Source organism: Lactuca serriola, chromosome 8 (genome assembly GCF_051521515.1).
Source record: "Lactuca serriola cultivar US96UC23 chromosome 8, Lser_US96UC23_V15, whole genome shotgun sequence".
NCBI lineage: Eukaryota > Viridiplantae > Streptophyta > Magnoliopsida > Asterales > Asteraceae > Lactuca > Lactuca serriola.
This window is the reverse complement of record NC_136415.1, coordinates 142,203,538-142,215,822: the sequence shown is the minus strand read 5'-3', so window position 1 is coordinate 142,215,822 and position 12,285 is coordinate 142,203,538. Positions and strand designations below refer to the sequence as shown.

General features: G+C 36.8%; 2 protein-coding genes across 4 annotated transcripts in view; both read left to right on the top strand.

Annotated features, from left to right (window-relative positions):
* LOC145070317 (2-methyl-6-phytyl-1,4-hydroquinone methyltransferase, chloroplastic-like) overlaps positions 1-8,615 on the top strand; it is a 90,612-nt gene extending 81,997 nt beyond the window's left edge. The window contains exons 1-4 of one of the 3 annotated variants that reach the window (XM_079017257.1): positions 4,080-4,434; positions 4,559-5,216; positions 7,773-8,079; positions 8,252-8,615. In XM_079017257.1, the coding sequence (XP_078873383.1) occupies positions 4,642-5,216; positions 7,773-8,079; positions 8,252-8,407 (1,038 nt within the window). In that variant the 5' untranslated portion in view covers positions 4,080-4,434; positions 4,559-4,641 and the 3' untranslated portion in view covers positions 8,408-8,615. Of the gene's footprint in view, positions 1-4,079; positions 5,217-7,772; positions 8,080-8,251 lie in introns of those variants that run through there. The other 2 variants (XM_079017256.1, XM_079017255.1) reach the window with 2 other exon arrangements.
* A 129-nt stretch (positions 8,616-8,744) lies between these two features.
* On the top strand, positions 8,745-10,715 carry LOC145070316 (ammonium transporter 2 member 5-like). Its single transcript, XM_079017252.1, has 3 exons — positions 8,745-9,706; positions 9,800-10,085; positions 10,165-10,715. The coding sequence occupies exons 1-3, from the start codon at positions 9,107-9,109 to the stop codon at positions 10,713-10,715; spliced, it is 1,437 nt and encodes a 478-aa protein (XP_078873378.1). The 5' UTR covers positions 8,745-9,106.
* The last annotated feature ends 1,570 nt before the right edge of the window (positions 10,716-12,285 follow it).

Here is a 12,285-nt window from a genome sequence, read left to right as displayed (position 1 = left end):
AAATTACAAATGTTTTCAAAACATAACATTGATGTATTTCAATAAATATCTGGAAAATTTATAAATATCTTTACCCCTTATGTATTAGACTGAGCATAAGGGAAGATTTATCAACTACAACTATATGAAATTCAGTTAAGGAAATAACCAAACTAATCAAATTATTATGGGAATAATTTGGGGTTCTTTAATTCTTGTTTCATCATGTACTGATATGTATATAAAGTTATTAGATAAACTATGTCTGATTCAGTTTATCTCTGTTTCATTTGAATGTATTGCCAGATAGTTTCTTTGTATATATATATATATATATATATATATATATATATATATATATATATAGCTGTATTCACTGTATTATGTTTCATAATATTTTGTATGTTTGATATCGTATGAGAACCCTGTGAATAATTTAGTACTAGCTTGTGAGTTTTGTCATTACCCTTCGGGTAATCAGTAAATCCTCCCCGGAAGTGTAACCAGAGTCTCCTGGAGGGAGAGCGTGGAATTTGTGAATAGATCTATTCAGGATTGACAATCCCACACCTTAACTGCTAGCTACAGTTAGGCGGGCACGCCTGGGGTGACAAATTCTGGATATCGCCCGACGTTTGACAAGCGTCAAGGAGGTCTCGTTGTCGTATCAGCATGGTTACCCGACTCACAATAAGTATTAATATAAGTTTATTCACGGTTTCGCTTTGGGTTGGTCTTTGACTTTGTTTCGATTCCATATCTACTTCCTATCTATAGTTTCCATATCTAGTACGGGATGATAGTCCCATGGTTTTCAGTCTATTGATCTTGTATCTAGTACGAGATGTTATTCCTATGGTTTTCAGTATGTATATATCTTATATCTAGTACGGGATAATAGTCCCATGATTTCAACCTATATCTTGTACGGGATGGTAATCCCATGGTTTTGAAACTATATCTTGTACGGGATGATAATCCCATGGTTTTGAAATCTATGTCTAGTCCGGGATAGTACTCCCATGGTTTTCAATCTATATTTTCATGTATATCAAACTATCTTCTATCTAGTACGGGATGTGAGTCCCATGGTTTTCAAACTACTTTCCATCTGTAGTTCACGTATATCAAACTAATTTATATCTAGTTCGGGATAGTAATCCCATGATTCTTAATATATAGTTTTATGTATTAAACTATACTCTGTGATATTCAACCGGTCTTACATTTAGGAAAATATGGGATTTTCCTGGGGGTAAAATACAACACATAATCGAATTGGTAACAAGTGATAACTAAACTAACTTTACATAAGAAAATATGGGATTTTCTTGGATAACAACCCTTTTCGGAAAACTAAAGGAAACTGGTACATTTTCAGAAAACAAACATCTTATGAACTCACCAGCTTTATGCTGATTTTCAAACTGCTTGTATTTTCAGGTCTGCATTAGACAGGTACCCGGAGATCTCTTTTGGTGAAGACGGAGTGTGTAAAAGACTCGTCTTATTTTTTTCATATATATATATATATATATATATATATATATATATATATATATATATATAATGTATCACACTTGTACAACTTACTTTTGAAACAAATGTAAACTTTCAAATATATGTAATGTAATGGTTGTTGACTTTGATTACTATGTGCATTGGATTTGATACTCAACGTGGAGTCAACCTCGGAAATGTTTCTGCCTTTGGTTTTCGGGGTGTGACAAGAGGCACGTGGAGTTCCAGATTGATTTGGTTCCAGGAGAAGTGCCTATTGCCAAGGCACCTTATCGCCTTGCGCCACCAGAGTTGCAAGAGTTATCCTCACAGCTCCAGGAGCTGCTGGGGAAAGGTTTTATCAGACCGAGTAGCTCACCATGGGGAGCGCCGATCCTTTTTGTCAAGAAAAAGGATGGGTCACACCGTATTTATATTGATTACCGGGAGTTGAACAAACTGACGGTCAAGAACCGTTATCCACTACCGATGATCGACGATCTATTTGATCAGTTGTAGGGAGCGTCTTGGTTTTCCAAGATTGATTTGAGATCTGGATATCATCAGATGAGAGTCTGCGAGGAGGATATCCAGAAGATGGCCTTTAGGACTCGTTATGGGCACTACGAGTTTGTGGTGATGCCTTTCAGGCTCACCAACACACCGATAACGTTCATGGACCTCATGAACCGGGTGTATAGGACTATGTTGGATCGATCGATAATCGTGTTCATCAACGATATCCTGGTGTATTCAAGATCCAGAGAGTAGCATGAGGAGCATCTTAGAGAGATTCTTGGAGTTTTGAGGACGGAGAGGCTTTATGCCAAATTCTCCAAGTGAGTTGGCTAAACTAATGTTAACTATACAAAAGCTCCAAAGACCAAATGCTTTCTGATTCTGAAAATGGTCCCGAGTCCCGACCCCAACACAGGAGCCATATATTGCAATTTAGTTTTAGACTTTTAGTTTATATAAAAGAGAAAAAGTGATTAATTTATCTTTGTATTATGGAAGTGTGACTGTGGTGGAAATCGGAAGGTGTCACTGTGATGAGACGCTGGTGGTGGAGCACAAATCGGGGAAATTTCTTAGCCCTTTGTGTTGCCGGTGGTGGAGCACAAATCGGAGGTCTTCTTCAATCTTCAGTCGATTCACCTGATTGTGTTAGTCGACATTATTAGGTTTAGATTTTGGCTGCAAACGGGTTCTCTTCAGTCGATCGATTGAGAAATTGAGATAGGCAGATTGCGTTTTCGTGTTTTAACTTTGCCATTTTCAGATGATTTTTGAGCAAACAAAAAATTAAAAAAACCGGTTCTCAAGGCCCAGATAGGTTGGACCGTGGGTCAAAAAAAAACCAGCGGTTTTTTCCAGTTTAAAGGACGAACGGTTTTCGGGGCAGAAAGAACCGGAACCACCACCGGTTCCCGGTTGAACCGACCGGTCCGGTCCGGTTTTCAAAACAGTGACCACCACTGCCTGCCAGACGACAGCCATCTATCGGACCACCTTAGTCTTTCGAATCACCCTATTCACCGGAGATGCCCCTTTTCGTTGGACCATCCAAACCACCACCAACGACATAGATCTGACCACCAACCTACATCAGAACTCCGCCAGAAAAGTATAAACAACCACTACCACCTACCGATTCGTCAATCTGAAAACCATCAAAGAACCACCGCCGACGCCACCCTTCTTTTGTTTGTCGGACCACCAGCAGAAACTCTAACCACTTACAGCGCCGTCAGAGTTCTTGACGTAGATTTGAACTCGAATGACGAAGGTGGTGGAGACGACGTTGTGCTGTGGTGGTGGCAATGGTTTCCGACGTAGATTTGAACTTACAACGATGGCTTCTGACATAGACTTGAACACCAACAACATAGATCTAGACTTTAGACGAAGACGAAGTAGATCTGCACCTTTTCGACATAAAGGGATTCAGACCGAAGGCGATAGAGATAACTCGACGGTGGTTGTGGTGATTTCTACCATTCCGATGTAGAGGGCTTTCAGATCGAAGTAAGAGAGATAAATCGGCGGTGAGGGTTTCAAATTGACGGTGAGATAGATAATCGGAGAAGGACGATGGTGGTAATGGTCTTTCAGATCTTCAGGGCTAGGTGGTGGATTCCGACAATGACGATTGTTTTATGGCAGTTACGGTGATTTCTGGTAGCGGAGATGGTGGATTCCGAAAATGACAGTGATTTCCAGTAGTGAAGGTGGTGGATTCCGATAGTGGCTGTGAGTTCCGAAAGTGGAGGTGGTGGTTTATGGTGGACTCTAAAGATAATGAGAGAGTGATAGATTCTATGGTGACTAACGAGGGAAATGGTAAGGTGGGTGGGGTTTTTAGGCATAATGTTTTTTTTTTGTTTTTTGTTTTTTAATCAAAGTAATAAAATCAGAAAAACAAATAAGAAAAAAAAAGAGAAAATCATGTTAATAGGGACACATCCGTTATTGTGAGAAAAATCAGAATAGATTGGACAAAAAACACAAAATGAAAGTTTTGGACAGCTACCAAAAATCATAATTTTCGACATTGCACGTGTTTCTCCCGCGAATTTAAATACTGGGCACACTCCCCCCACAGTCCACCTCAACCCTTCCTGCTGCATTATTTCCCCTGTCCATACTCCATACTGACCCATAGCCTTATCACCATTCACCAGTTCTGCGACTGTATACTTCTGTTCCTCTTCAACACCGACTACAACTTCCCACTCTCCTCACCACAAGTTCTGCTTTTTTTTTTTTTTTTTTTTTTTTGTCAGTCATCAATTGTTTTCGATCATTCATCATCAATCGTGATTTAACTCAACTGCTAAGTCCATTTTCTTAAATTTCTTCAAATTGTCACGAACCCAAATATCCCGTTCTGAATGCAACTAACTTGAATTAAACCCCTTACAAGATCAGGGTTTTAATCAATTTCCCACCTGGGTATTGTGTAGATCTTGAGTCTTTTTTATTTTAAACTCGAAATTACTAGTTTTTCCATCTGGGTTTTTGTTAAATTCGTCAAATTTGTGAATATGAACTCAAATTTACAAGTTTTTGCTTCCAGGGCCTCGTTCAAATCTTGAAATTGGTGGTTTGAGCATAAAATCACAAGTTTTCCTTATCTGTTTTTTTGTTTGTTGAGCAATAATGGCTTCTTCAATGCTGCATGGAGCTGAGAATATCGCAAATATAAGAGGAAGAGTATACCCAAACGGATTAGAGTTTAACAGGTCAGATTTGCATGGCAGAAAGTCTTTCCTGAAAATTAATCTGGCTAGTGGGAATTCGAATTTGAGAGGTATAAGTAAGAGGCTAGTTGTACCCAAGTGCAGTGTGTCTGTACCAAGGCCAGCTTCACAGCCTCGGTTCATCCAACACAAAAAAGAGGCGTTTTGGTTTTATAGGTTTCTTTCAATTGCATATGATAATGTGTTCAACCCTGGTCATTATACCGAAGACATGAGAGACGAAGCCTTGGAACCTGCTGATCTCAATAGCCGTGATATGATAGTGGTGGATGTCGGTGGTGGGACCGGCTTCACAACTTTGGGTATTGTGAAACATGTTGATGCTAAAAATGTTACCATTTTGGATCAATCGCCACATCAGCTTGCAAAAGCAAAACAAAAGGAGCCATTGAAGGAATGCAAGATCATTGAGGGAGATGCTGAGGATCTTCCTTTCGAAACAGATTATGCAGATAGATATATATCCGCTGGAAGGTGTATTTTCTCAGAATTTATCTTCTTTTGGGGGGTTTTTGGATGCTATAAGTTGTTATATAAAGTTCCCGTACTCATTTTTTTAACCTACTTCTGCATAAATTATTGGGAAAATGATTTAAATGGCAACGAATAACATAAAATTTTTCCCATTAGATCACCTAAGTTTTAATTGCACCCAATTGACTGACACACTTATTTTTTGTTCTATTATACCATTTATACGGATGATAGCCCGTTACCAACTACATGGAGTCCATGTCATGTAATCGATCGATGGTATAATAGAACCAACAAAAAAGTTTGTTGGTCAATTGGATATAACTTAAAAAGAAAATAAAATGTTATTGGTTGCTTTATAATATTTTCATAGAAAACATTAAAAAACTTTTAAATACCATTTATATATCCAAAATCTTCGATTTTGCTTCAACTTACTTGTCTTAAAAATATTCAGACCAGCCATAAGACAATTAAAATCTTTTTCAATGAGAATTTTTGCTTTCTTCTAACTTTATTGGCAAACCTATATAACTATTTATAAGACTTAACAATTTAAGCATTATATATTCAAAGATATTAAAAATTATATTCTCTTTACCCAAACAATCCAATGTATATATATATATATATATATATATATATATATATATATATATATATATATTGTGTGCTAGAATACACCAATAGGAATTTAGTATTAATTATATGTATATTAAATGTTATCCATACTTATAACTCATTTTTATGGAAACTAATTAAATTCGTCATTAATGTCAACAATAATATTCTTTTAGAATTAATTCATATCTAGAAGAATGAGAATGTATTCCAGCAGAATGAGAGTGTACTTCATATTTAATGCAACTTTATTGTATTTTAAGTGAGTGAGTCCCGAAACAAAATACGAACTCATATATAAAAACCTAGATGCGAATTCATTCTGAAAGAATGTTATTGCTGACATTAATAACGAATTTAATTAGTTTTCATAAAAAGAGAATTATAATTATGGATATCATTTAATATACATATAATTATGGAAATCATTTAATATCTACATTTATTTAATTAAATGATTATTTAATTTACTAAATTTCTATTGGTGCATTCTAGCACACAATAAATGTAAAAAACAAAATAACCTAGCCCTATATATATATATATATATATATATATATATATATATATATATATAAGTCTTAGAAATGGTTATGTGGGTTTAAAAATGAAGTTAGAATAAAATGAAAAATTCTCGTTGAAAGGATCTTAATTGTCTTATAGATGGTCTGAATATTTTCAAGACAAGTAAGTTGCGGCAAAATCGAAGATTTTGGTTATATAAATGGTGTTTAAAAGTTTTTTAAATATTTTCTATGAAAATATCATAAAATGGCAACCAATAACATTTTATTTTCTTTTTAAATCACTAAACTTATATAATTGTATCGAACTAACCAACAAACTTTTCTTTTTAATTTTATGATACCATTGATTACGTGGACCCAATCGATGACATGGACTCCATGTGGGTTGGTAACCGGCTATCACCGATAACAATTATATAATAGAACCAAAAAAAAAAAGTTTGCAAGTCAATTGGGTACAATTAAAACTTCAATGACCTAATGATTAAATTTTGTGTTATTGGTTGCCATTTTGGATCATTTTGCCTAGATTATTTGGTTATTTATGGATCCAATAATCAATTTGATACTAGCAAAGGGTAAAGCGAAATTATTCTTATACTATTATTTTATCTCTTACTTCTTTAAATAATCATAATTTTACAAACACATAAAACAATGGAAAGTGATTGAAACTTAAAGGGAGTGTTTGGTTCTCGGATTTTGCCGGATTTCGAAAGAAATGGAATCTTGAATTCCATTCCATGACATGTAGCTTATTTGATTGCCAAACATATGGAACTGAATTTTGGGAGATTCCTTCAAAATCCATGTTTGAGGGATGTTATTATTCCTAAAGGTGGATGGTCAGTATTGAGTGCCAAATTTCATTTTTTTCAAGAGTGAAATATGATTTTAGCACTTGGGTGTAGATGGTTTTTGCAATTTTCATTCCAAAAAGTTTTCTCTTGCAATTTTGGTCCCCAAAAGTTTTCTTTGTCAATTTTGGTCCTTATTTAAGGTTCTTGTAATGTTGTTGGCCCCCTGAGTAAAATGTTTAGTTTTGGTCCCAAGTATAGTTGATTTTGTAAATTTAGTCCCAAAATTATAGTCATTTTACTTGGAAAATGGACCAAAATCGTTACAAAAACCTTAAATAAGGATCAAAATTACAAGAGAAAACTTCTAAAAACTAAAATTGCAAAAATCAACTAATACTCAAGGACCAAAAATGTAATTTACACTTTTTTATTAAAAGACCAAATTTTTCATCATTAAACACAAACAAATTCTTGGTTTTAACATAATTTACATTCCAATTTCTTTCATATATTCACAAATCAAACAGAAAACAACAAAGGAACGATATTATATTCCATTCCATTCAGTTCCATTCCTTCCAAATGACTTTGTTCTTATTTGATTGCAGCATTGAGTACTGGCCTGACCCACAACGAGGCATCAAAGAAGCATACAGGGTTCTAAAGATAGGAGGAAAGGCATGTATAATCGGGCCTGTATATCCAACCTACTGGTTGTCTCGTTTCTTTGCAGACATGTTTATGCTGTTTCCAAAGGAGGAAGAGTACATCGAGTGGTTTGAAAAGGCTGGATTCAAAGATGTTAAGATCACGAGGATTGGCCCAAAATGGTATCGTGGGGTCCGCCGCCACGGTCTTATCATCGGCTGCTCTGTTACCGGAGTCAAACCCGTATCAGGGAATTCACCGTTGCAGGTAATGCCAATTTATGCAAAAAGGTTTCATTTTTGGACCAAAAGATGCAATATTTTACTACTCCTATATTGGAAAGGAATTGTAATTATATCGGATAGATTGGTAAAATAAATTTGTAAACTTTGAAAAATCTACCATATAGCACTGAAAATAGTTCTGTAATCGGTTGCAGCTGGGCCCCAAAGTAGAGGAGTTGAGGAAGCCGGTGAACCCGCTTGTGTTCCTAGCCCGGTTTCTTGTGGGTGTTATGGCTGGTGGTTACTATGCCATGATCCCTATTTACATGTGGCTCAAGGACCAAATTGTCCCGAAAGGTCAACCAATATGAGTCTTGTGAGATGGTTCATGTCTGATTTGCGTTTTGGTTTGTATGATATGATATGATGCCTTGTTTTGAGTTTAAACTTCAAGACGCGTGTGGTTTGTTTCTGTTTAAAGTGTAACAAAAGTTTCATGTCGCATATTTAGGAATCTTTAATGTATTGACATGAAAGTGGATATCCCAGCTATCGATCGAATATCGATCCCTATGTTAAGGAGTTTTGTCGGCCGTTTGTTGATGCATCTTTAGCAACGTTTAATGTGATGGCATAATCATAAAACTAGAGATTCCACTAAGGATCCCTATGTCAACGGAAAACTCCACAATATACCGTTTTAACATATTTAAGAAACATTAGTATTTTATTTGTTTCCATCAAACAATATTTTATACAAAGGGCATCAAAGATTCATTGATTTCTTAGCCTACAATTGACAAATGAATACATCCACATCTTTGGGGCTTTGGCGTCTCCGTTCTCATCAAATGCAAACAACCGAACAACTCACACCCAAATCATCATATCTCCTATCGCTTTTCTTGCTCTTCCAATTTCCATTTTCACCCCTACTCTTTTACCCATATCAACATCCAAAACACACACCACACAGAGGCATTATAGTAAATTCACTTTTTTTCAGTACTATATATTCTCTAGAATCCGAAACACATAACTCTGATTCTCAAATCTAAAATTCAAAGAATATGTCGTTCAAGCTTCCACCAAATCTCATTCCGCATGATTCGAGCCCGGAATGGATGAGCAAAGGCGACAACGCATGGCAAATGACCGCCGCCACGATGGTCGGCCTCCAAAGCGTACCAGGGTTAGTCATATTATACGGCAGCATCGTGAAAAAGAAATGGGCTGTAAACTCATGTTTCATGGCCCTTTTCGCCTTCGCCGCCGTCTTAGTATGTTGGGTCGGGTGGGGGTACCAGATGTCTTTTGGTTCAGAAAAGTTTCTACCTTTTTTAGGAAGACCAAGCGTCGCGTCACTGCGTGCTAGCTACTTAGTCGAAAGAGCATTTTCCGGGAAGTTGCCAAATGCGACGATGATCTTTTTTCAGTTTGTTTTTGCGGCGATCACGTTGATTTTGATCGCCGGAGCTTTGTTGGGGCGGATGAATTTTTATGCGTGGATGTTGTTTGTTCCGGTTTGGCTGACGTGTTCCTATACTGTTGGTGCGTATAGTATATGGTGTCCTGATGGATGGTTGGCCAAGAAAGGTATTATTGATTATTCCGGTGGTTATGTCATTCATCTTTCTTCTGGAGTTGCTGGTTTCACTGCCGCGTATTGGGTATATATGTATATAACTTCATATTCAATCAACTACAAATTTGATTGCTTTGTTGTAGCGAATGTTCTGAGATTTTACGATGTGGTATTATAGGTGGGACCAAGGGAAAGTAAGGATCGGGAGAGGTTTCCACCCAACAACATATTGTTAATGCTTCTAGGGGCGGGCCTACTATGGATGGGGTGGACTGGGTTCAACGGAGGCGATCCTTACATGGCAAGTAGAGATGCATCTCTAGCGGTGCTTAACACGCACGTGTGTGCTGCCACAAGCTTGCTGACGTGGCTCATGCTCGATATCGTCTTCTTTGAAAAACCATCGGTTATTGGCGCCACACAAGGCATGATCACCGGTCTAGTATGCATCACCCCAGCCGCAGGTAGTTGCCTATGATATGATACAGAAGAGATATGTTACTTGATAGTTGATATTGGTACTGATACCGATTTATTGAACAGGAGTGGTGCAAGGTTGGGCAGCAATAATAATGGGAATATTATCGGGTAGCGTGCCATGGTTCACAATGATGGTGTTACACAAGAAAGTGTCACTATTAAAACAAATCGATGACACCATGGCGGTTTTCCACACTCATGCGGTTGCGGGGTCGCTAGGTGGCATTCTGACGGGTATTTTTGCAGAGCCAAGGCTAAATCGTCTTTTCTTCGACATAACAGACGGGTGGCAACATTATGTTGGGCTTGTTTATGGGTTGAAAATGGGTCGGGTACGGGCTGGGTTCAATCAGATGTGGATTCAATTATTAGGAATATTATTTGTGGTGGGGTGGAATGTTGTTGTAACTAGCTTGATTTGTGTTGGGATTAGGGCTTTTATGCCTCTTAGATTAAGTGATGAAGAGTTGGAGATTGGGGATGAAGAGGTGCATGGAGAAGGTGCGTATGCGTTGTGGGGTGATGGCGAGAAATTTGAGATTTCTAAGCGTAATTCGTCTCAGTCTCATGGTTTTAATGAGGTTTCGGCAAAGGAAGGAAGTAATTTCCGATAAATCTTTTTTGAAATTTTTAAATCTAAAACAATATTGTTGTAATAAAAATATACATAATGCAATTAAACTTGTATGATATTTCTTATATAAAACAAATATCACCGCTAACAATGAAGTATTTATGTGGTTCATGAAAAATTAACGTCTTATATAATAGTTGGAGCTAACTTTCAGTCCGACTAGCACTTGTGAATTGCTATTTCTTTGCAAATAACACTGTATTTTTTTTTTGTCAAAGTGTTCTACAAAACCGAATCATGCATAAATATATATACACTCAACAATTAAATTCAGTTGTATGATAGAAAAAGTGGTGTTGGTGGGAAAAAGCACAATAATTAGGATTTAGCAGGATCGCTGCCGAGGATACTATTCAACAAGGGCGGAACACAAACAATAGAAGAAGGGGGCCGAATCCATTATTGTGCCACCGTTAGGAATCAATAATATGAATATAGTAATATATATAAGTAGGATAGTAATGGATTTACTATTATATATACATTATACGTATGTATCTTTTTTATATAATTTTGAACCTTAATAGGAATCAATAATATAAATATAGTAATATAAATTATACAATTGAGTAAAATATTACACTTATAATAAAAGTTTCTACTGAAAACTAACTAAATAATAAAACACAAATGAATACATTGACTAAAATTAACATCTAGAGAGAAGGTATAACAAAAAAAAAACAAATAAATTCAATTTGGATGCACTTTGGAAGACCTTAATAATTATAAACAAATATAATAAACATACGATACTAAGACCCTGTTTGATAGTTTCTGATTCAGAAAGTGCTAACTGAGAAATGTCAGTCTGAGCAATCAATTCTGATTGAGTAAGAAACCATGTGTAACACCCGGTTTCGAATCGCTTCATTATTTCAGGGTTGCGGCCCGATCATCAGTTATCATAAGGTTTGGGAGCTTGGGGAAAAAAATGTTTTGGCCATTTTTTGATGAGGGTGTTAAAGTCTAAGTGATTCGAATGGTCGATGGTGTTTCAGAGCCTAGTTACATAATTGTAATTTGTTATCTTGGTCCTTTATGAATTTTGGGCATGGTTCGGGGAACTTTAAGGTTTTGATGGGTTACTAGAAGTGTAGGGCTTCTTGCCACCTTTCTGTGGATATAAAGTTCGTCGGAAACGGACTTAGAACGAAGAAGTTATGGCCATTGGAAGAATTTAGGGTTTTTGGGAAAAACCCTGGTACGAGGGCGTACATGGGTGGTACGCAGAGCGTACTCATGCGAGGGCATTTAAGTGTTGCGTACTTTGGCGTAGGCTTAGCTTAGTCAGCAGTCTTGGTCGTGAAGGTTCAGCCTCGTACGTTGGGCATACGAGGAGTACGTTGGGCGTACAAGGAGTACATTGGGCATACGAGGGGTGTCTAAACCCTAATTTTTGATCATGTGTACCCTATTTAAACATCCTTATTTCTTAGGGTTGGCCTCCTTATTAGCCTCTAAATCCCCAGAAACCCTAAAATCGAGTTTTAGCCTCCATTGTTGGGTGTTTGAGCCTTGGGTGAGGATTTGGTGTTCACTTGGTGGAT